At 56.1% G+C, this 23862-nt stretch overlaps 1 protein-coding gene across 6 annotated transcripts; it reads left to right on the top strand.

The window, feature by feature from the left end:
• The first annotated feature begins 3507 nt into the window (after nucleotides 1-3507).
• On the top strand, nucleotides 3508-20447 carry UBTF (upstream binding transcription factor). Of its 6 annotated transcripts, none has more exons than XM_003943627.4 (21): nucleotides 3508-3922; nucleotides 6869-6993; nucleotides 8612-8787; nucleotides 9329-9412; nucleotides 9510-9665; nucleotides 12011-12075; nucleotides 12355-12475; nucleotides 12838-12948; nucleotides 13277-13410; nucleotides 13534-13675; nucleotides 13946-13987; nucleotides 14134-14247; nucleotides 14339-14494; nucleotides 14804-14959; nucleotides 15040-15150; nucleotides 15840-15928; nucleotides 16033-16222; nucleotides 17565-17612; nucleotides 17709-17780; nucleotides 17884-18027; nucleotides 18125-20447. In XM_003943627.4, exons 2-21 carry the CDS (start codon nucleotides 6936-6938, stop codon nucleotides 18248-18250), a joined length of 2295 nt encoding a protein of 764 aa, XP_003943676.1. In that variant the 5' UTR covers nucleotides 3508-3922; nucleotides 6869-6935; the 3' UTR covers nucleotides 18251-20447. The 6 variants fall into 6 exon arrangements, with proteins under 6 accessions (XP_003943676.1, XP_039332882.1, XP_039332885.1 ...); XM_039476948.2 differs by lacking the exon at nucleotides 3508-3922 and adding an exon at nucleotides 4229-4412; XM_039476949.2 differs by lacking the exon at nucleotides 3508-3922 and adding an exon at nucleotides 5635-5709.
• The last annotated feature ends 3415 nt before the right edge of the window (nucleotides 20448-23862 follow it).

The raw sequence follows: 23862 nt of genomic DNA, 5'->3' as shown, positions 1-23862 counted from the left end.
CAGAGGTTGCAGTGAGCCAAGATCATGCCACTGCACTCCAGCCTGGGCAACAGAGCGAGACTCCCCCTCAAAAAATAAATAAAAATAAAAGGCCAGGCACGGTGGCTCACACCTGTAATCTAGCACTTTGGGAAGCTGAGGCAGGTGGATTACCTGAGCTCAGGAGTTCAAGACCAGACTGGGACACATAGTGAAACTCTGTCTCTACTAAAATATAAAAAATTAGCCAAGAGTGGTGGTGGGTGCCTGTAGTCCCAGCTACTGGGAAGGCTGAGGCAGATGAATTGCTTGAACTCGGGAGGTGGAAATTGCAATGAGCCATGATCGAGCCACTGCACTCCAGCCTAGGCAATAGAGCAAGACTCTGTCTCCAAAAAAACAACAACAAAAAAACCTAAAAATAAATAAATAAGATAAAAATACAAAAAAAAAATTAGCTGGGCATAGTGGCACATGCTTGTAATCCCAGCTACTCAGAAGGCTGAGGCAAGATAAATTGTTTGAACTGGGTAGGTGGAGGTTGCAGTGAGCCAAGATCATGCCATTGCACTCCAGCCTGGACAAGAGTGAAACTATGTCTCAAAAAAAAAAAAAAAAAAAAAAAAAGTTGTATACTTAAAGTGTGTACTTTACTCTCTCTAACTTATGCAGCAACAAAAAAATAACAAGGGACGGTAACATTCTTGCCCCCAAAATGTGTGAATTTATATCATCTTAAATAAAAATTTTAAAGCAGAACATTTCCAACATACATTAAAATATATAAATCTGAAAATATTGGTATATCATCTAAAATTACTCCCTGTAGACCAAGAATTTAAGTACCACACTTTGGTTAATGCATTCCAGGCACTCTGGGGGTTTTATATAAGCTGGTGCTTGGATGCTGGCAACCTGGAGAAATGCTGAGGCCAAGTGGAAATTGTGTAGCTAGGATCCTGCTTTGTCACCAGCCTGGGCTGGGGTTATTGAATGCCAGTGCTCTGCTTCAAGGCACATGCCAGAAGCCTGGAGGCTGGGGAGGGAGATGAACTGGGAAAGGGGGCAAAGAAAAAGGGCCAAGGGCAGATTCCCTCACACTCTGGCCCTTCGCCCAACTCTTGGACTTCTGACCTCACCACAGACAAAATAGATGTAAAACAAGCCAATTGGTGTCCAAGTGGGAAGGGTGCCAGCCATAATTTTTGCTTCCCAAGGAATCAATAATACTCATTCTTATGATTCATGTTCATCCTGTTTTATTCCAAAGCACTTTACCGAAAAGCCCCTTGGCCCAGACAAAAAGCTCAGGGCTAGGAGCCAGGACACCCGGACTCCAGATCTGCATGTGGAAGATTTGGAACGTTCTTGGGGGGATCCCAGGTTCTCTCTGTAATGCCATTTGCAGAGGATTTCACAGTTTTACATACATCATCTCATTTGACCTTCATCCTTGGTGAGAGAAGCAAAATAAATAGGATTGCTATTCTAACTTTGCAGATATGGAAACTGAGATCAGGCAAGGTTAATAAGACACTCAGAGGCGGGGCACAGTGGCTCATGCCTGTAATGCCAGCGCTTTGGGAAGCCAAGGCGGGGGGGATCACCTGAGGTCTGGAGTTTGAGACTAGCCTGGCCAACATGATGAAATCCATCTTAAAAAAAAAAAAAAAAAAGACACTCAGATTCACACACTATTAAGAAGAGGGAAAGGTGGGACTTTTGATTCCAAACCCTTTGCTCTTTCCTACTCAAAATAATAAAATCAGTTTTATGCCTCACTTTTGCTTTTTTTTTTTTTTTTTTTAACATATTATAATTGTGTGTGTGTGTATCTGTAGAGGCAGGGTATTGCTATGTTGTCTAAGCTGATGTCAAACTCCTGGCCTCAAGTGATCCTCTCGTCTTGGTCTCCTAAAGTGCTGGGATTACAAGTGTGAGCCTGGCCCACCAAGCCTCACTTTTAGCCCAGTGTGAATCTGCACAAATTGCCCTGTGTATGTTCCAAGGGCCGATCTGGGTTTGAAGGGCCAGAAACGTGCAATTCCTCGGTGAGGTGGAGGTGGTCGGTGGCTCTTTGACAAAAAAAAAATGCCAAATGATGAAAACAAAATTAAGTTCAGGGCCTTCCTCAGACCCTGCAAGTAAGGGGCCTAGAAGCCGAATTTCATTAGCATCTAGTGGTATATCCGCTTCTTCTACATGCCAATGCCCTCAAAAAAAAAAAAAAAAAAAAAAAAAAAACACACACACACAAAAAACAAAAAACAAAACAAAACAAAAAAACAGAACAGGACACACCAGATCTTCACAGCGTTTCCTTCCTGTTTGTGAAACGTGACAGAATTGGGATGTGGAAGTCCTGGGAAAGGAATATCATTTCTCCCAGGAGACAAGAGGAATTACAGCAGCAGCGAGGCAGACCGAGTGAAGGAGAAGGCTGCGTGCCAGGGGAGAATAGAAAGGGGCTGGGTGACCCAGCTGGCCGAGATTCGGCCAGTAGAGTGTCGGTGTGGGAGCCTGGTAGCCCGAGAGCCAGGAGCAATGGCGCTGCCCCAGGAGCTGTGGCCCAGGCTGGAGGCTGGGCCTGTTGGAAGCAAGCTTCCTTCAGACGGTCTTCTGGCTCTCTGCGTCCTGTCCTGATAACCTTTCCTCTGAGAAGGGGAGGCAAAGACAGACAACCACGGTCTTGGCAGTGCAAGGGTGGGCGGTGGACCCCGTCCAGGCCTTTCATCACCGGCCTGCAGGATAGCGAACCGGGGGAGGTCTCGGTGGAGGCTGCCCCGCTGCCGCCCGGGCAGCGAGGCCGGGGTGCCGAGCTCCCCTCGCGGCTGCCCGCCACCGCCGCCGGGGGGGCAGCGCCTGCGGCCTGCTTTCCCAGGGCTGGCCAAACCTTTTTGACAAACTGATTGCGTGGCGGGGATTGGCTGGTCCGGGCGTGACGCCGGTAACAACAAAGGTGGAGTTGGAAGAAATTAGATTAAAGGAGAGGAAAAAAATTAAAGGGGGAGCTGGCAGAGGACAGGAGGTAGAGACCGAGGAGGAGATTCGCGAAGCGGTGTCTCTCGCGGTTCCGACTACCCTACGCCCCAACCCCAGAAGATTCCTCGCACAAACCCACTGGGATTTTGCTCTTTCCCCCACCCCCGCCCAGTGGCCGATGCCGGGGTAGGAAGGATAGCCGCTGCTTCTTGAAAAATCCCGAAACTCCCACCCTGACACCCCTCACTACGACCCAGGGGGAGAACTTTTTGCTCGGACTCCTCGGATCCTAAACCCAGCGAAGAGGGGAACATTGAGAAGCTCGTCCCAAAACCCGGAAGGCCCTCGCAGAGCACGGAGATCGGATAAGGCGGGGGTGCTCCCCTGGTTTTCCGATGTGTTGCAAATCTAAGAGCTTCTTTCTCGCTTTTTTTTTTTCCTGTAACTCCCCCCACCCCTTTTGCTTCTGGGTTGCAAAAGCAAAGAGCAATAAAAAAAAAAAAAAAAAAAAAAAACCGCGCACACACTCAGACACACACCAGTGGCGACAGGGGAGAGAGTTGGAAAGACGCAGGAGAGAAGCAGGAGGCAGGAGGCAGCGGGGATGGAGCAATGAGAGCGGGAAGCAGGCAGGTTTTCTCGCAAATCCCCCTCCGGCCTCACGCCGTCTCGCCGGCCCCGGCAGGGGAGCGAGGAGCCGGGCGAACAGATGGAGGAGTGGAGCTCGCTCTAGGCAGCTGGGCTTGGCCGGAGAATGGAGGAGCCACCAAGCGACCGGCTGATTGGAAGAGAAACGCAGAGCGATGGAGGCGGGGGTAGGAGGACGATTTCTCTGCGGGGACTGGCGGCGGCGTACACGCCCGGGTCGGGCGCTGCAGAGCTTGGCTGGCTTTCAACCCGCGCTCGCCGGCTCCAGCTCCGCGCACCCCCCCCACCCCTAGCCCTCCTGGCGGCTCCGCAGGTGAGTGCGAGCTGGGGGCAGAAAGATCCAAAAGTCTCAACACGCCCGCCCTGCAAAAAAGGAAAAAAAAAAAAAAAAAAAAAAGAAAGAAAAAAAGGAAAAAAAGCATTTTTCTTAAAAAAAAATTTTTTTTTTCTGTGCAACCCCTAGAGCAGTGGGAGGGAAGGGGTGAGGCTGAGCAGCCCGGAGGAGGCGGAGGGGCCAGGCGAGGCCGCGGTGGCCCGGGAGGCGGCGGCGCCGAGGCGGCTCTGACGGGCAAGCGCTTGGAGCGGCGCTGCGCTGCGCCGAGGCGGGCGGGCGGGCGGGCGGAGCGGGGCGGGCGGAGCGCGGCGCGTGGGGCTCGCCATTAGCCGTCGCTCCGCTTCGCCATCTCGGGCTTTGTCTGGCGACTTGCTTCCCCGGAGTCGGCTGCAGCAGAGCTGCGGCTCGGCTATTCGGCCCGCCGCGCCCCCAGGTGTCCCCGGCCTGCGCTCCCATCTACACACGCTCGGTAAGTGAGCCCGGGCGCCGCGGATTTCGGGGGAGAGGGGTCGCTACGAGTGGCGGCGACGCCGATCTCCATGCGCCCGGGCAGGCCTGGGGAGCCATGCCGGGCTGGATTGAACCGGCTCCCAGAGCGGCTCCTCAGCCGAAGCCCGTCGTTCCTTCGCCGTTTCCGGGGTGTAAAGGGCATGGGGATTTTTTTTTTTTTTAATGCAGAGGTTTTAGTTTTAGTTTTTTTGGGTTTTTTTAAGTTTCGTATGTGCCGTTCGGCAGTGAGAGGACCGCGAGGTAGGCACTGAAGCCGGGCGCCGCGATCGGCGTGCGTGCGCCCCAAGCCAGTGGCCACGCTCCGGGGGATGAGGGTGGGCGCGGATCGCTCGCTCCGGGAGGCGGGAGAAGGCTGGCCTGGAAGCCCTAGTCTGAGCTGGGAGGATTTGGGGGAGAGCTCCGGAGCAGAGCTGTGGGCGCCCCCCGAGTCACTCCAGCCGCCGGGGGCCCCTTTGGGCACCCTCTCCGACGCCGCACCTCGGCCCTCCCTCCAGTGCCGGCGGAGCATGTTAGTTCCCCCGCGGGTCTGGCGAGGTCGCTCTCGGCGCCCGCCCGCCCGCCTCGGCTCCGAGCCCCGCCGCCATCCGGGCGGCTGCGTGTCTCCCTGCCCCGGCCCCCCCTCTCCCCGGCGGCGGCGGCGGCAGCAGCAGCAGCCGCCGCCGCCGCCACCACCACTACCACCACCACCCCCCTCCCCTCCTTCCTTCCCTCCGCCTCGGCCGCCCGGGTCCCCCCAGCTCCCGCCCCTCCTCCCAGCTGCCCCCCGCGGAGCCCGCCCGGGCAGGCTGTGGGAGGGAGCGGAGCCGGCGAGGCGGGCGGGCTGGCGCTCGCTCCCCGGGGGTCGGTGTGCGCTCTACGGGGAAGGACGCGCTAGCTGCCCCGCTTCTCCCGCCCCCCCTCCCGCTCCTCCTCCTCCCTTCTCCCTCCTCCTCCCCGCTCCGGTGGCTGAGGCTGCGGCGGCGGCGGGGGGTGTGCGAGCTGAGGCCGGGGCCGGCGGCGGGCGGGCTGCCTGCAGGCGGAGGGCGCTGTGCTTTGTGCTTTTCGCCGCGAGGAGCAGCAGGCAGCAGCCACAGCCGCCGCCGCCGCCACAGCAGCAGCAGCCGCCGCCCCAGCGCCGCCGCCTCGCCCGGAGGAGGAGCCGCTGCCGCCGCGGGAGGGAGCTGCGGCTGTGCCCGGCCGAGCGGGGGAGGGCGCCGCCGCTCAGAGCCGGGGAGGGAGCCGCCGGAGCGGGAAGCCCGGAGGCCGCGCTGCGCCGGGTAACCGAGGCGGCTGAGGACGCGCGCTGGGGTCGGGGCCTGACGGCAGGGAGCGAACCGCAGGGTGCGGTGGGCGCCCGGCTGGGACCCGGAGCGACCTCCGAGCAGGGGACCGGGCGCGAGCAGACCAGGGCACTGGGGAGGATGCCGAAAGCCGGGGGAGGGGAGGGCAGGAAGCGAGGCCCGAGCCGAGCCCCGGCCGCTGGCGGAGGAGCCCGCGCTTCTCGGAGCCGGCAGGCGCAGTTCTCCCCGGCCGCCGGAGGGGGCGGCGGGGCCGGTGAGCGCTGCGCCCCCGCCTCCCGGCCGCCGTCCTCCCGCCCTCTGCTTGGCTCCGCTCCCCGGAGGCCAGGGCGGGGGCGCCGGCGGGGCTGGGCTGCAGGCTCGGGGGAGGAGGCGGCGGTTCCCGCCGCGGTCGCGCCTCTGCGCCGGGCTCCTCCGTGCGAGTCGGGGTGGCTGGGCGGCGGCGGCGCCTCTGGCCGGGGTAGGTGGCTCGGGGCGGGGGGCACGCTAGGCCGCTTCTTTCCAGCTGCTCGCCCGCCTGGGCGGGCGGGGAAGGCGATGAGAGCCCGGGAGGGGGGAGCAGTGGGAATCCGGATCCGGTCCCCGGGGGCGGTGCGGCCGCTGCGCTCCGGGGCTGGCGGCGGCTGCGCTGCGTCCGGGTCCCCGCCGGGTTGCGGAGGCGGGGGGAACCGGCCGGGGGGAGGTGGGAGGAGGAGACTGGGGCGCGTGCCCGCTTCCGTGGCCGCGCGCGCCCTTTACCCGCCCTTCCTCCTCCCCCGCCCTCCAGCCTGGGGCCTCCCCGGGGCGGGCGCTCAGAGGAGGAGGAGTTTTGTGGTTTTTTTTTTTTTTTTTTTTTTTTTTTTGGCCGGGGTTGGGGAAGGAGGGCGGAGGGCGGGCGCTTGCTGTACGCGGGAGCTTGGAGCAGGCTCTCGCGTGGGCAGAGAAGGGCGCGCGCCGCGGAGCTGGGCTGCAGGGTTTGGGGGAGGGGATCAGGAAGCAGAGGAGGGGCTCACTCCCACTCCCACAGACCTTTTAAGTCCAGTAAGGTCATGGTTGGGACTCAGAGTGTGGACCTGTCCCCCTCCACTCTGGGTAGGGAGGGATAGAAAGTCATTCATCTCTCAGCCTGCCTGAGTGGGAACTGGTATGTCTTCCAAAGGGTGAGGTGGTTTTGACCCCGGGTTGCCCGGCCAGCACGACCAAGGAGGTGGCTGGACAGCTGGAGGATGAACGGAGAAGCCGACTGCCCCACAGACCTGGAAATGGCCGCCCCCAAAGGCCAAGGTAGGGGCATTCACCCCCAGCCTTCTGAGAGTTAAATCCTCTATTTCTCATGGCTGCGGGGTCACTCCCGTCTCAAGGGCTTCTCCATACTCTGAACTGGGCAAGAAAGTGCCTTAAGTATTTATGAATCAAGCATCTCCCACACTTGAGGTCTGGTCGAATCCATATTATTTGGCCTGGAATGGTTCATCTCTCCTGTCCCTCGCCCCCTATGTTTGAGGAGGCATGCCTTCTAGGGTTGCCATTCAGCCTGAAGTGTGTCCCGGCCCAGTGTCCTGGAATGGGAGGAAGAATGAGTGTAGAGGAAGGGGTTGGGGAAGTCGTCTCAGGCTTTTTAAGACGATGAGGCTTTTATAGAGGTAGGTGGAGAAAAAAAGGTGTTTTAAGGCCCTAAGCCATGGGCTCTATGTACTCACCTAGACCTCTGCCTCATTCAGCAGTGGTCGTCTGTATGGGGGTGGAGGGTAGGATGAAGCTGAGCAGCTGGCCATGCTTGTGGGACATTGAGAGGAGTGGGGATTATGGGTCCATGTGACCTGCTCTGCAGAAACCCTGGCCCAGGTTAGGAGATGCAAATGAAAATGGAGAGGAGCCCTTTTGACTTCTGGCCTCGGGTGGCTATTCTCCCAGCCCATCCACAGAAGCCCAGAGCTCTCTCTGGAGCTGCATTTCCGTGACTGAAAATAGCTAGTCCAGACCTGGTCTTGCTTCCCTGGGGAGTTGGGCTGACCAGACAGCTTGTTATTCTGGGGGTTCTCCCTGGAGCAGGGCCCTGAGAGCTTTTGTGCACCTGCCTACCTTACCTCAGAGCTGTTCTGTATGCTGCTGTTTCTGTTCCCTTTTTCTTGTTTGCCAGAAATTCTTCCTTGATCTACATTGAGGTCCAGGGACTGGAGGGTGTCTCTAACATTGGTTTCCATCCATACAGGAGAGACATCTGCATGGGTTTTCCTTACTGCCCACACCCCATTCTCAGTCCTTGCACATTTAGGGTATCCTAAACTCAGAACTTGAACTTGACCACACGTTTAGATATTTTGCCTCCCTGCTTCCCTCCTTCTTTGACAAGCTACCTGTTTCCCACAAAGCCCTGAATCACTATACCTTCCTTTCCACTTCCCTTACAACAAATAGCTGCTGGTAGCAGCCTGGCACGGGAGAAATGATAATAGCTTTGAAGCAAGCCAGACTTGTGTTCGAGGATTGCTTTTTTTTTTTTTTTTGAGATGGAGTTTCATTCTTGTTGCCCAAGCAGGAGTGCAATGGTACCATCTCCACTCACTGCAACCTATACCTCCCAGGTTCAAGTGATTCTCCTGCCTCAGACTCATAAGTAGCTGAGATTACAGGCACGTGCCACCACACCTAGCTAATTTTTGGGTTTTTAGTAGAGACAGGGTTTTTCTAGGTATGGCATGCTCTGGACTGGAGTCCCTGCCCTGATCCAATATGGCCACGGTTCCCTTAGAGCCGAGTTATGTTTTATCTCTGCCTTCAGATGGGAAGCAACCAGGGGCTGGGATTTCCTAGGGAAAAAGGGTTGAGCACTCAATAACTGGGGAACAGAATAGGGGGATAGCATGAGCCAGGCACAACGGCCTCTGTTACCCTTCACCAGACCGCTGGTCCCAGGAAGACATGCTGACTTTGCTGGAATGCATGAAGAACAACCTTCCATCCAATGACAGCTCCAAGTTCAAAACCACTGAATCACATATGGACTGGGAAAAAGTAGCATTTAAGGACTTTTCTGGAGACATGTGCAAGCTCAAATGGGTGGAGATTTCTAACGAGGTAACTGATCCCCTTCCTGACACACAGATATACACATCTCCATGTCCACCCACCTCAGCCCTGGTGGGGGGAAGTGAAACAGCCAGCTGTAAACAGGAAGGAAAGAGACCAGGAGAGGTGTTCATGTGGTCGCTGTTAGCTGTCTACCTGCCCTTGTGCACTTTGGGAGGTGGCGTGTTTGACAGCACTGGCTTAGAGTTATGCCACTTTCTATTGGTCTTGAGCCGAATGGCCTGAGCTGTGCCGAGATTGAAGGAGGTGCTGGCATGGATAGCTAGGTAGAGGTCATGTAGTCCCCTTGTTGCTGGCCTTTGGTGTGCACTGACTGCCTGGGCCTCTGCAGTAGGCATGGGCCAGTGCCTGGGTGTCAGGCTGCCTGCTTCATTTGGCTGTTGGCCTCTGCTCTTTGGTAAATTTAGTCTAGTGAAGAGTAGAAGAGACCCGTTGCAAGGTGGGGGTACCCGTGGTAAGATAGGGATATGCTACTGGGTGGCATTTTCCTTTTCTCAACTTGCCCTCCTTTCCTCCCCTCTTCCTCCAGGTGAGGAAGTTCCGTACATTGACAGAATTGATCCTTGATGCTCAGGAACATGTGAAAAATCCTTACAAAGGCAAAAAACTCAAGGTGAGTTACCAGGAAGAGGCGCATGAGGGGTAGGGGAGGAAAGGTCCAAAGAACAGATGGTACATGACCTCCATTGTGTCCTTGTCCCTCCTTCCAGAAACACCCAGACTTCCCAAAGAAGCCCTTGACCCCTTATTTCCGCTTCTTCATGGAGAAGCGGGCCAAATATGCGAAACTCCACCCTGAGATGAGCAACCTGGACCTAACCAAGATTCTGTCCAAGAAATACAAGGAGCTTCCGGAGAAGAAGAAGGTGGGGGGAGGAGAGCTAAGGTGGGAGGAGGGGAGAGGCTGGGAGCAGTTGGGGTGGTGTGGGTCAGTTGGAGGTAGGCCTTAGAGGGACCTGGCATCGGGGACGGGGGAGTCAGCACAGCAGAGTAGGTCCTGGGTAGCCACACCTGATCGCCCCTTCCTCAGCCCACAAATGGTCAGGCACAGGCACCGTCACAGATGTAAACCAGACAGCAGGTGCTCCGGCCAACCTTTCCCCCGATGGAAGACCCACAGTGTTTTGTTTCGTAAGGCTCTCCCCCGATCCACCCATCCTCACTGTTGGGCTGCACAGCACTTCTTCCCTCTCTGTGACGCTTCCCGTCATGATCTCATTTGATACTTGCAGTGTCTTTGTAAAGGTAACCCCAGGAAAAGGTTATCCCAGTTTCGTGTACAGGAGGGTTAAGTGTCCCGAGTGACACAGCCGTTGATGCTAGAGCAGGATAGTGTCCCAGAGTCCCAGCCAGTGCTCTTACTGCCACGTCCACCTGTGAAGTACACCTCCTCTCCACACGCGTATGTTCACTCAAGGACACATGTTGTCCCTCCTGGCCTCATGCTGTTCTTTGCAGAGGCTGGGCACTGTCTCAGACCATCAAAGCATTAACCCTGGGCAGGGGTTGCCCAAGCCTCCCAGGCAGGGCTAGAAGCAGTCACACACAGAGCTCAGGAGGTCCCTCCTAGAGATAGGCAGCAAAACGCCGGAGGAGCCTGCAGATAGGACACAAGAAAGATGGAATGGGGAGAGAGGACCCGAGGAAGAGACGCTAGACGAGGAGACAGCCAGGGATAGATGGGGAAGGGCAGCGGGAAAGACAAGCAGCACATCTGCTTGGCAAGGAAACAAAGTCATACACAGCCAGTTCTCAAAAGGTGACGCTGGCCGCCACCACGCTGGAGTCGCCCTCTTTCCTGGTTGGCATACCCTGGCTGTGGACTCACATGAGCTTGGTGCTGTACCCAAAAAAGAAGCCAGCTGTCTGCAACCACTGCCCAAGCAGAGCAGGGGTATGGAGTGCTGGAACTGTTGGCCCCTTTGATGAGGATGTTGGACAGTTGACTGCACACACCCAAACACTCTCATGGGATGGGAGGGAGAGGCCAAGAGTCTGAGAGCCAGGGGACGCCAGAAGAAACTGGTAGAGTGGACGAGGTGCTGGCCTGGGGGACACAAGACTTGGGCCTGTTCTCCTGGCTCTGAACTCGCTGTGTATGGGGCCTTTGGTAAGTCACTCCACTTCTCTGGGCCTGGTCTTTATGTGAGGTGAGCCAGGTCTCTGCATGGTGCCCTCCAGCTCTGAAATTATTTTGTCTGAGGAGGACTGAGCTTGGGGAAGAGGAGGCTGAGCTCTGCTTCTGGTTTTCTGTGAGAACTGAGGGAAAGGGGTGCTGCCTCTCTATGCCTGGTGCTTCTCTAAGAGGCAGAGGTTGGACTCAATTGCCATGAGCTCCTGGCACCTTCCAGTGCCACTCTTGTGAGCCTGTGAAGGCAAAAGAAGAGATGGACATTATGTGGGAGCCAAGAGAGGAGGTAGATACGGAAGAGAAAGAGACAGATTACAAGAGGGAGGCCATAATGGGGAAGGATGCAGGGAGGGAGGAAGTGGGGGTGGGAAAGTGGGGTTAGGCTGAAAAGCGGGTGATAAAGGGAAGCCAAATGGTGGGAGAGAACGAGTGGGCTGAGGGACGGAGGGAGGGCTGGAGGAGCCAGACAGCTGGGATCCTGGAGAAAGGGAGGAAGGTGATGGTGTCGGAACTGGACAGGAAGGTGCAGGGCAGCTGGCCGTGGCTCGTATTGTAAGAACTCTGGGTTTCCCTCCACACAGTAGTCTCCCCTCATACCTTGGAAACAAGACTCAGCCCAGCCCTGGTCCTATGTAGAGGCCACCTCCAGGGGTACAGGTTAATGTCAGCTGCCACAGACAATGAGAAGAGAGAGTGATGGGAGCAGGGCCTGCACCTGCCTCCACTGGGGATTCTGTGGTGGTAGAGAAACGGGTGGGGGAGCGCCAGCACTGCCACTGTGCACTGCATGACTGTAGGTAATGCCACGGTCCCCTTCTGTGACTCTCCCTCGCAAGGAGAGAATAGGATGTAGGATTCAATGTCTGGGTGATCCTTGCAGCTCCCACCATCTGTGGTAGAAGCCAGCAGGTCTGCTCTGTGATGAATCCCGAGGGGGAGGTAGGCAGGGTGCCAGCCTCCACCCCTGCATCACAGCGTAGGAGGCCGCAGAGAGCCCACGAGGAGGGGTCTGGGTGGCTTTCGTAGCTCAGGGTGAGATACCCTTGGGTCCTGGGTGACCCCATCCCCTCCTCCCCCCAGATGAAATATATTCAGGACTTCCAGAGGGAGAAACAGGAGTTCGAGCGAAACCTGGCCCGATTCAGGTAAGGCAGTGGAGCCCAGAGGAGGGCCACGGGGCTCTGGGTGCAGCTGAATAGGCTAACCCTGGCCAGAGCCTGGAGTTCGCCATCTCTGAGGCATGGAAGAAGGATGGGTCACATGTGAGCCCTAGTGTGTCATGCTCACGGGCAGGGACAGGCAGGCAGCCACCGTCCCACTGAGCCCCAGCTGAAAGGCCGAGGAGGCTTGGTGGAGGGGGCAGCTAGCTTGGGTCTGCCCTGGCAGCGTCCCCTGCTGATCCTTGCTCCCCATGTCCTGGCTAGGGAGGATCACCCTGACCTAATCCAGAATGCCAAGAAATCGGACATCCCAGAGAAGCCCAAAACCCCCCAGCAGCTGTGGTACACCCACGAGAAGAAGGTGTATCTCAAAGTGCGGCCAGATGTGAGTGTCCGGCCAAGGGTTGGGGGTGGAGGATGCACGGTGGTGGCCAGGGGGGAGCCGCGCCAGGTCGGCTGGGCACGGTGCAGGGGAGCAGGAGAGGAGGCCCCTCCCCAAGGGTGGGCTGCATGGACAGGGCCTGGGCCAGCTGGCGTGCGAGCGTGCGCGTGCGTGTGTGTGTGTGTGAGCCAGTCCCCTTGCACCCAGGCGGGATCCCCGCCTCTCCACCTTCCCCTCCTGGCCTGTGGGGGACACTGATGTGACCTCCCATGGCCTGAGGGGGCGGGGGCCTCTGTGCCCCCTTCCCCCCTACCCCCCCCTCACTCCTGGCTGCTTGTGCGTGTCTGACGGCTTTTGGTTTGCAGGCCACTACGAAGGAGGTGAAGGACTCCCTGGGGAAGCAGTGGTCTCAGCTCTCGGACAAAAAGAGGCTGAAATGGATTCATAAGGCCCTGGAGCAGCGGAAGGAGTACGAGGTTAGGCTTCCGCTGCGCTCCTCCCCGTCCGGCTCTTCACGAGCCTCTGCCCTCCGACTCCGTGGCCACCGCACTCTGCGGAAGGTGTCACTCCCCATTCCTCTGTTGAGGGAGGGGCCTTCTGGGCCCCTCGCCTCTGCCCCTACCTTCCCCACCCCCCAGCCCCATGAGATCTCAGGCTAGGGCAGGGCAGGGCACCACGTCTCGTGGGACACTCAGCCACCCCCAGCTTTGCTCCCTGCCTGCCCTCCCCAGCGGCTCTCCCCCTGCCCCTGCCCCAGCTAACTCCGCACCACGTTGCCCTCCGTCCCCCTACCTGGCTCTGCAGGAGATCATGAGAGACTATATCCAGAAGCACCCCGAGCTGAACATCAGTGAAGAGGGTATCACCAAGTCCACCCTCACCAAGGCTGAACGCCAGCTCAAGGACAAGTTTGACGGGCGACCCACCAAGCCACCTCCGTGAGCGCTGCCCTGGGGTGGGTGGGCGAGTGGGCAGCTGGGGAGTTGGGCCGGACTCTGGGCGAGGAGGCCTGCCGCCCTGCTCGCTCACAGGCTGCCCCTTTCTCCCCACGGCTCCGATAGGAACAGCTACTCGCTGTACTGCGCAGAGCTCATGGCCAACATGAAGGACGTGCCCAGCACAGAGCGCATGGTGCTGTGCAGCCAGCAGTGGAAGCTGCTGTCCCAAAAGGAGAAGGATGCCTATCACAAGAAGTGTGACCAGGTGAGCTGTGCGGCAGGGGCCGTCCTGCCTTGGGGTTTTGAAGCATGAGGTCTGACCCCAGCTTGGGCCAGTCAGTTCTTGGTGGCATATACCTCACGTACCTGCTTCCAGTTCGGTGCTGGGCGGGGATTAGAGCTGAGCCCGTGCAGGCACGGAGTCCAGCCCACACCCAGGCTCTGGAGGCCCACTGAAGGTCACTGTCCTCCGAGTACTGCAGGGTCTCTGGTGACACTGTCTCCAGACTGATCCTGACTCCACTCACTTTCCCAGAAAAAGAAGGATTACGAGGTGGAGCTGCTTCGTTTCCTCGAGGTGAGTGTTCCTCCGGTAGGGCACAGGGCACAGAGGACTGGGGCTTGGCAGGCAGAGCCCTCGTGAGCCCCTGGGGATAGGGCACCATGCAGCCCTGTAGGGCACGGTGCCAGCCGTGCAGCCCCATGCTCTTCTCTCCTGCCCAGAGCCTGCCCGAGGAGGAGCAGCAGCGGGTCCTGGGGGAGGAGAAGATGCTGAACATCAACAAGAAGCCAGCCACCAGCCCGGCCTCCAAGAAGCCAGCCCAGGAAGGGGGCAAGGTGGGCAGGGGGTGCGGCCGCGCAGGCGGGGGTGGGCAAGACTGGGCTCGCTGGCAGCACCCACGGACCCTGACCCTCTTCACCTGGACAGGGCGGCTCCGAGAAGCCCAAGCGGCCCGTGTCGGCCATGTTCATCTTCTCTGAGGAGAAGCGGCGGCAGCTGCAGGAGGAGCGGCCTGAGCTCTCGGAGAGCGAGCTGACCCGCCTGCTGGCCCGCATGTGGAACGACCTGTCTGAGAAGAAGAAGGTCAGGCTGCCTGGCGGAGAGCCGCTGCCCCCGGGGGGCTGCCGGGGCCCCTCTTCCCCTCGGCGGTCCGCGCCGCCTGGCCGTCTGGGCCTCGCGGTGCCTGGGCTGGGACGTGGGGCCGGCGCCCAGCAGCCGGAAGGCGGGAAGCTGTCAGCTGAGCGCCGCGGGCCAGGTGGGGGCGAGCCCTGGGCGGGAGACATCTGCACCAGCCCGGGGCTCTGCCCGCCCCGCGGGGGCGCCCAGGCTGCTGCGCGGGGAGCGCGCGCCCCCTAGGGGTGGGCGGAAGGCTGACGTCCCGGCCGTCCGCAGGCCAAGTACAAGGCCCGGGAGGCGGCGCTCAAGGCACAGTCGGAGAGGAAGCCTGGCGGGGAGCGGGAGGAACGAGGCAAGCTGCCTGAGTCCCCCAAGAGAGCCGAGGAGATCTGGCAACAGAGCGTCATTGGCGACTACCTGGCCCGCTTCAAGGTGACAGGGGTGGGGCAGGGTAGGACTTCAGCCTCCAGCCCCGGGTGAGCCCCACGGCTGATACCCTTATCGTTCCCCAGAATGACCGGGTGAAGGCCTTGAAAGCCATGGAAATGACTTGGAATAACATGGAGAAGAAGGAGAAACTGATGTGGATTAAGAAGGCAGCCGAAGACCAAAAGCGATACGAGGTAGTAATGGGGCTGGGGCCACCCCATTCATTGAAAGCTTGGGAGCTCCCCTTTGGGTGGGCAAATCTGAGCCAGAAGGCCCAGCCTTGGTCTGTTACCCTCAGCAAGGTGCAGCTTCCTTCTCTGAACCCCTGTCTCTCAGTAAGGTGGGGGTGACAATGCTAGCATGCAGGCTGATTCAGGGAACACGCGCACAGTTGTAAACTGTGGTGCCAGCGGCAGACCTGAGTTGTTAGGAAGCTGCTCACTAGCTGGGCCTGTTTCTTCTCCTCCCCGGCACAGAAAAGACAGAGGCCGGGCGCGGTGGCTCACGCCTGTAATCCCAGTACTTTGGGAGGCCCAGGTGGGTGGATCACGAGGTCAGGAGATCGAGACCATCCTGGCCAACATGGTGAAACCCCGTCTCTACTAAAAATACAAAAATTAGCCGGGCATGGTGGTGTGGGCCTGTAATCCCAGCTACCCGGGAGGCTGAGGCAGGAGTATCACTTGAACCCGGGAGGCGGAGGTTGCAGTGAGCCAAGATCACGCCACTGTACTCCAGCTTGGGCAACAGAGCAAGACTCCATCTCACAAAAAAAAAAAAAAGGAAAGAAAAAACAGCCAGCCAAGGTGCTGATGGCATGGGGCAGAAGGCAGTAGTATTTTGGGGGTTGGACTGGGGTTGAATGTGACCTTTCTCCCTCCAGAGAGAGCTGAGTGAGATGCGGGCACCTCCAGCTGCTACAAATTCTTCCAAGAAGATGAAATTCCAGGGAGAACCCAAGAAGCCTCCCATGTGAGCCTGGGGGTTGGAGTCTGCCCTGGGGGTGGGGGAGGGTCAGGGCTGGAGGGCTGCTTTTATGGGGTCCTGACCGTCCTTGTATCACCCCCACCTCCCAGGAACGGTTACCAGAAGTTTTCCCAGGAGCTGCTGTCCAATGGGGAGCTGAACCACCTGCCACTGAAGGAGCGCATGGTAGAGATCGGCAGCCGCTGGCAGCGTATCTCCCAGAGCCAGAAGGAGCACTACAAAAAGCTAGCCGAGGAGCAGCAAAAGCAGTACAAGGTGCACCTGGACCTCTGGGTCAAGGTGAGAGGGCAAGGGACCCTTGGAAGGAAGAGGGAGGCATCGTGCTGGCTGGTCTCATGATTTCATTCCATGCCCTTGCAGTCCTGCAGGATAACCATTGCTATTACCCTTTTATTTTTATCTTCTGAGACAGAGTCTCACTCTTTCACCTAGGCTGGAGTGCAGTGGTGTGATTTTGGCTCACTGGACTCTCCACCTCCCAGGTTCAAGCAATTCTCCTTCCTCAGCTTCCAGAGTAGCTGGGGCTACAGGCGCATACCACCACACCCAGCTAATTTTTGTATTTTTAGTAGAGACAGGGTTTCACTTGTTGGCCAGGCTGGTCTTGAACTCCTGATCGGCCCACTTTGGCCTCCCAAAGCACTAGGATTACAGGCCACTGCACCCGGCCACCATCACCCTTTTAAAAATAAGGAAACCAAGGTTCAGAGAGGTTAAGTAACTTGCCCAAGGTCACACAGTAAGCAGAAGAATCCAAATCAGGCTGCCTCCCCTATCCGGGACCACAGGGCCTCTCCTAGGCTTCTGGTTTTTATGCTTCCCCTCTGTGCTTTGGTTGCGTAGTCAGATCTGTTAAGTGGAGAGAGTCACCTGTGTCCTTCCCACTCACCAGGACAGGTTAGCCAAGGACCCAAGAAGATTGTGGGGATTTGCTGTTTCAGGAGTTTGGCGAGCTCCACTGCCTCATTGGTAGCTCAAGGGTTTGGTGTTGGAGTGTGGCTGATGATGCCAAGCTGACTTATCACGGGGGCACTTCTTTGAAGTGAGGAAGACTCTGATAGGAGCATCCATTTGCGTAGAGCATGAGTTGAATGTTTAGAGAAGGACTCATGACATCAAAAGCAGAAATATTAGAGCTTGAGCCAGTGCAGTGGCTCATGCCTGTAATCCTAGCATTTTGGGAGGCTGAGGTGCAAAGGATCTCTTGAGGCCAGGAGTTCAAGACCATCCTGGGCAACACAGCGAGACCCCTGTCCCTACAAAAAATTTAAAGTTATCCTGGTGTGGTGGTATATGCCTATGGTCCCAGCTACTCTGGAGGCTGAGTTGAAAGGATCACTTGAGCCTGGGAAGGTCAAGGCTGCAGTGAGCTGAGATTGTGCCACTGCACTCCAGCCTGGGTGACAGAGCAAGACCCCTGTTTTAAAAAAAAAAAAAAAAATTGGAGCTGTGTTTTCAGTTCCCGGGGGCTTTCTGCAGAGACCCAAAGTCTAGGGAGCCTGGGAGGGTGAGATGGGGTGATGATACGGAAATGCTCAGCCCACTGCCCAGCCCTGGGCCAGGATGCTCAGTCAGCAGTAGTTGGCTATGTTCCAACCCTTGCCACCTCTGTCTCCCCCAGAGCCTGTCCCCCCAGGACCGTGCAGCATATAAAGAGTACATCTCCAATGTGAGTCTGGGAGCAGAGCAGCAGTTGGGTAGGGGTGGGGGGATTCAGGGGTGTCTGGAACTCATGGCTGCCACCTTCACTGTCCCCATCCTGCAGAAACGTAAGAGTATAACCAAGCTGCGAGGCCCAAACCCCAAATCCAGCCGGACTACTCTGCAGTCCAAATCGGTAAGGAGCCCCCCCAGATATGTGGGCGTGGGCGGTGTGTGGGGGCTGCCTGAAGTGGCTGGGCAGAGACCAGAGAACGCTGATGTGCCTCTGTCCATCCAAGGAGTCCGAGGAGGATGACGAAGAGGATGAGGATGATGAGGATGAGGATGAAGAAGAGGAAGATGATGATAACGGGGACTCCTCTGAAGATGGCGGCGATTCCTCCGAGTCCAGCAGCGAGGACGAGAGCGAGGATGGGGACGAGGTACACAGCATGGGGCAGACGGGGCACGGTAGGAGGGGAGGGGAGTCCTGCCAGGAGGGCCACCTGGGGACCCTGTGCATCCTTTCTCATCCCCCAGAATGAGGAGGATGACGAGGACGAAGATGACGACGAGGATGATGACGAGGATGAAGACAATGAGTCGGAGGGCAGCAGCTCCAGCTCCTCCTCCTCAGGAGACTCCTCAGACTCTGACTCCAACTGAGGCTCAGCCCCACCCCAGGGCAGCCAGGGAGAGCCCCGGAGCTCCCCTCCCCAACTGACCACCTTTGTTTCTCCCCCATGTACTGTTCCCTGCCCCCTGGCCTCCCCCACTTTCTTGCTTTCTTTTTAAAAAAAAAAATACGGTGGGGGTAGGGGGCTGGAGGAGCCCAGGCCGGACTCTGCAGCCTCAGAGACATCAGCCCTCGGGGTCCTCCTCCAGGGACAGCAACCACCAGACTCAGCCAGCACCGGCCTGGCCCAGCCCACCCCACCCCACCCACTTCTGCACTTGCGGTTCCGGCATGGACAATGGACCGGAGAGTGGGGGTGGAGGGTCCCAAAGAGTTTGCTGAGGCCCTCCACACCTGCGGCCCAACCCAAGGTGGGGTGGAAGCTTGAGGAGGACCCATTCCTTCCCAGAGGGGCCTGCCGCCTGGACCTCTGCAGTGGAACTGGAGGCAGGGAACATGGGGAGAGGAGGGCCGGTGCCTTTGAGGAAACAGGCGCTGCCCTGGTGGCCCTCTCCCCTGCCCCCTGCAGGAAGGAGCCGCCTGGACCCGCTCATGGGGGAGGGGGCAGAAGTGTTTTTTATATATGTGTATATATTTTTTTTTAAGCTCTGAGCTGTCAACGAGACGTTTCCTACCGATCTCGGCTGCCGTCTCTGTTGTCATTTCTGGGAGAGGGAGGGTTTAGGGGGTAGGTTTGGAACTTTTTTTAAATGGTCTTTATGTGTGTGTGTGGGAGAGAGAGAGAGAGAGTGTGAGAGTGTGTGTGTGTGTGTGTGTATACGTAGCATGGGTGCAGCTGTGGATGTGTGTGAGAGTGTGTGTGTGTTGGTGTGTATAAGGGGGTCTGTCCTAGAGCCCACCTCCGTTTGTTGTGAATCTGGAAAAAGGGTCAGTGAGGGCTGGGAGATGTTGACCCTGGTGAGAGCAGGCTGAGGCTGCCCTGTTCTCCACATCCTCTTGTTTTGCCCAGTCTCTGATTCCATTAGGGCGAGTGTGCTCAGATGCTTCCCAGACCAGGCTCCGTCTGCCAGGGTCACATGCATCCGAGCTGCTGGTCTCCATTGTCCAGCAGGAAGGTGGAAAGGTGGGCAAGATGGGGTGAAGCTTAAAGCTTGTATTTGGTCATCTGAGGGGCCAAGCCTGGCCACCCTAGGCTCAGAACCTGGGCTTCAAGAAATGTGCTGGGAGCTCTTAACTTACACATCCCTCCAGCCTTCCTCAAATCCTCCCACCACCCCCTATTTCCTTTAATTTCTCAGGTCTGCTCCCTCCTACCCAAACCCCACAGCTGGGCAAGAAGTGTGCAAAAGCTGCTTCTGCAGCTGTCTCTAACCCTTCCCAGCCATCTCCCAGATTTTTTGGTACCTTGATTCCTTGACTCTTAATAAGCCAAGCCACCATATCTCTGTAGATCTAATTTTTTTGATTGACTATATTGGGGGGGGGGGTCTTTTTTTAATGATCATGTCAATGACCTATTAAATTGGGGCTTGGTGCTTTTCCACCTTCCCCTCTAAATGAAAGCCAAGGAATGGGGGAAGAATGGGAACTTTGCCAAGGAGGTGGGGCAGGAACGGCGAAGGAAAGGAGAGGCTGGTGGGTCCCTCTCCCAAAGGCAGGCAGACAATCTGCTTTGCCTTGGACCTTGGTGCTGGGGGTGGGGAGGCCTGGGGGGGGGAACACTCCCCACTCCCACTCCCATTCCCCTTCCTTTATCCTAATCCTGGAATTAAGTACAGGGGTTTATAGGTTCTATTTCTTCCCAAGAGCCCTGCAAAGAACCCCAGTTTCTTATTTGGATGCCCCTACACTGTTGTATTTCAGTGGAATGTATTTTCATTTAAAAACAACTTCGGGGCACTTTTTCTTTCCTGTTTTAAAATAGATTGAAAAATTCTTACAGTACAAACAGGGCTGTCAGGGTGGGGGTGTTGGTGCTGTAAGAGGTCACTCTTGAGTGCATTTTGGCACTGGGATGGGATGGCTGGGGTGGGAAGACCCCCGTCCCCCCCTCCACTTTTTTTCTAATATTTAAGGAGTGTTTTGTAGGTTTCAACAACAACCACAACTTGAATTTGTATCACGGGAGGTGGGAGGGAACGGCTTAGAAGTGTCTGCCTATGCTCAAGGCCAACTGTGGAAGTTTTGTTTTCCCTTTTTTGTATAATAAAGTAAAAAACAAAGGTTTGACTGCTGTCTGGTCACTGGAATTCATGAAGGTGATGTAGTTCACAGGGGTGACGCAACAGGTTTGATAAATAAAAATGCTTGAAGCCAATGTGCCCTTTCTTTCTAGAACTGGCTTCCTCTTTCCTAAAGATTCCATAGGCAACCTACCTTCACATTGTTCTGTGCTACTGTTCTTGCCCCTTCCTCAATTCCATTTGTTCACCCTGGGTTGTCGGACTACTAAAGACTCTGAGAAGTTGGAGCACAAATGCATTTTCACCCAGAATGTATGGTCTTGGCAAATTGGAGGTCCAGGGTTCGCCCCGGGTATGCAAGCCTTCCTGGTGCAGGGTGTATCGCCTGGTTGAGATGGCACTTTCCCACTTTGAGTCTTCAGTTCCACCCCGGGTTAAGGGTTAAGGATGACATTCCTAAGAACATCTAGGCTGCTGATGGGAAGTGGGCTGGGCTGGGCTGAGATGACTCACTCTCTGAGATTAAGGAAGACATCCTACCCTATGCAGGCCTTGACTGGGTTCCTGGAACCTCAAAGGGCTGCAGACCCAGGCCCTGTCCAAGAGCCCTCTCCCAACCCTCACCCCTATTCTATACCGGTCAAACTTCTTAAAAGCTTACTGTGCCTCTTGGCCTCCCACTTACCACTATTCCCCAAGGCTCCTCACTCAGTAAGGTCACCAACATGTTCATTACATCTGGTGAACACTTGTCTGTCTTTTGCCTTCTTGGTCTACTCTGCTAGTGTCAGCTCTTCCTCATTTCATCCTGGGTGTTCATGTCTCTCCCTCAACTTCCCATTATCACCCATATGCAACCGTTCCAAAAGGTGGTGCAGAAAGAGACTGCTCTTCCAAGCTGCAGAGCTGTGTAGACACCCATACATCCTCTGGGATATCCTGCAGGGATCTCATACCTCAAGACCCACCATGATTACCAAACACTTAGTCGCTGAACCTAGAAACCAGGGTATTAGCCTTGACTCCTCTCTCCCTTTCACCTCCACCCTAGACCTCTCCATTTCACTTCCTAAAGCTGTCTCAAATCTGTCTATCTCTCCCACAGGGTAGCTCCCACAGCTGCCACTCCCATCCTATTTAAGGCCACCATCATTGCTCAACTTCTGCAAAGACCTCCTAAAACCGGTCTTCCTGTTTGCACTCTCGCCCCCTACAGCCCATTCTTCACATGACAGCCAAAGTTACCTTTAAATCTGATTCTGCACTGAAGATTTACCCGGCGTCTTACCATGACCCTATGAGGCTCGGCCCCTGCCTTCCTTCTCTCACCTTCTCTCGCCCTACTCTTCCCAACCCCTCACAATGATCCAGCCAAGTGATCTCTTCTGTTCCTCAAACATGCCTACCGCAGGGTCTTGGCACTTGTTCTCTCTGCCCAGAATGGCTATTCATCCAACTCCACACATACTGGATTTTTTTTTTTTTTTTTTCATCCTTTAGGCCTCAGCTCACATGTCATCTCACAGAGAAGCCTTTCCCAACCACCCGCCCTGGAGAGGCCTCCTCCATCTTCTTGTTTATGTATTTATTTATTATCTATCTCTCCAAGTAGAAGACACCTTATCTGCTTGTTCATTACAGTAATCTCAGCACCTGAAACTGCCTGATACACATTTGACACCCAAGAAAGATTTGTTGAGTGGGTGAATAAGTCTGGCCCACAATGCCCTAGGGGATCTGCTGCCCCTGTTAGCCCTGCTCAAACTCTAGCCACACAGGCCATTCATGTCTCAAACATAACATGCCTTCTCCGAGGGCATGTACACATGGTGTTCTCTCTGCCTAGTTAATTCAGGGCTCCACTTAAAAGGCCACTTCCTTCCCTGAGCTCCTGAGAAAAAGGGTCTCCATACTATATGTTTCTTCAGCAGCCTAATGCCTGCACTTTCAGGCCTTGTTTCTTTCACATCAGGCCTTGCTAGACTGCAAGCTGCACTAGGACAAGGTCTGTGTGTCTCTCTTGCTTGTTGCTGTAACCCCAGGACCTCACCCAGAGTCAGGACCAGCTCAGGCCCTAGGGTTTATTAACCGGTGCTAACTGTGGAGACTGGGCATGTGCCCGAAGAGGTCACCACCACAGAGCAGCCCAGGCCAAGTACAGAAGGAATAGTACAGTCTGGCTGTAAAGAAGTTCGGTATAAGGATGGCCATGGGTGGGTATATGGGGAAGGAAAAAGGTACACAGGGAGGAGCCAGGAGGATTTTCTGGGCATGTGCAAATTCCTTAGGGCAGAATGTACTGGGTATATTTAGGTAAGAAATAGATCAGCATCACTGGAGTGAAGAATTCCTGAAAAGGAGGTGGGAGATAAAAGGAAGGCTGAGCTATGCTGTTGAAGTTCCTGAAGGCCTACCTTACTTCTCTGTGCCAGATCCAAGTTCAACCACTTTTCGTGTCACCATCAGCTGATCCCCCAGTAACCTCAATATATCCCAGACTGAAATCATCCTGTGTCCTCCCCTGAGTTCCTCATCCTAAAGGTGTTTTTGAGACCTCCCTCTCCTTTCCTCCACACACTTCAATCAATAACAAAAACCTACTGCTTTTGGCCGGGCACAATGGCTCATGTCTGTAATGCCAGCTTTTGGGGAGGTCAAGGCAGGTGGATCACCTAAGCTCAGAAGTTTGAGACCAGCCTGGCCAACATGGTGAAACCCTGTCTCTACTAAAAATAGAAAACAAAGCCGGGCGCGGTGGCCCAAGCCTGTAATCCCAGCACTTTGGGAGGCCGAGGCGGGTGGATCACGAGGTCAAGAGATCGAGACCATCCTGGTCAACATAGTGAAACCCCGTCTCTACTAAAAATACAAAAAATTAGCTGGGCATGGTGGCACGTGCCTGTAATCCCAGCTACTCAGGAGGCTGAGGCAGGAGAATTGCCTGAATCCAAGAGGCGGAGGTTGCAGTGAGCCGAGATCGCGCCATTGCACTCCAGCCTGGGTAACAAGAGCGAGACTCCGTCTCAAAAAAAAAAAAAAAAAAAAAAAAAATAGAAAACAATAATTAGCCAAGGCATAGTGATAGGGGCTTGTAGTCCTGGCCACTCGGGAAGCTGAGGCAGGAGAATTGCTTGAACCCGCGAAGAGGAGGTTGCAGTGAGCCAAGATCGTGCCACTGCACTCCAGCCTGGGTGACACAGCAAGGCACTCTAGAACAAGTCACTGTCTTAAAAAAACAAAAAACAAACAAACAAAAAACGCTACTGCTTCTAAGTTATTCTCCAGACCACACTCCAGAGTGATCTACTAAAAATATTAAGTGTGGTGAATGATTCCCCTTGAGGACTCCTCATGGCTTACAGGTTAAAGCCCATAAACTTTCCAGCACCTACTTTGTCCTGTATGAACTGGTCTGTTCACCTCCTGCTGCTCTGACACCTATGCCTCTGTTCCAGCTT

This window comes from Saimiri boliviensis, chromosome 17 (assembly GCF_048565385.1).
Source record: "Saimiri boliviensis isolate mSaiBol1 chromosome 17, mSaiBol1.pri, whole genome shotgun sequence".
NCBI lineage: Eukaryota > Metazoa > Chordata > Mammalia > Primates > Cebidae > Saimiri > Saimiri boliviensis.
Note: the sequence above shows the minus strand (reverse complement) of the source record. Positions and strands in the feature narration are given on the sequence as shown.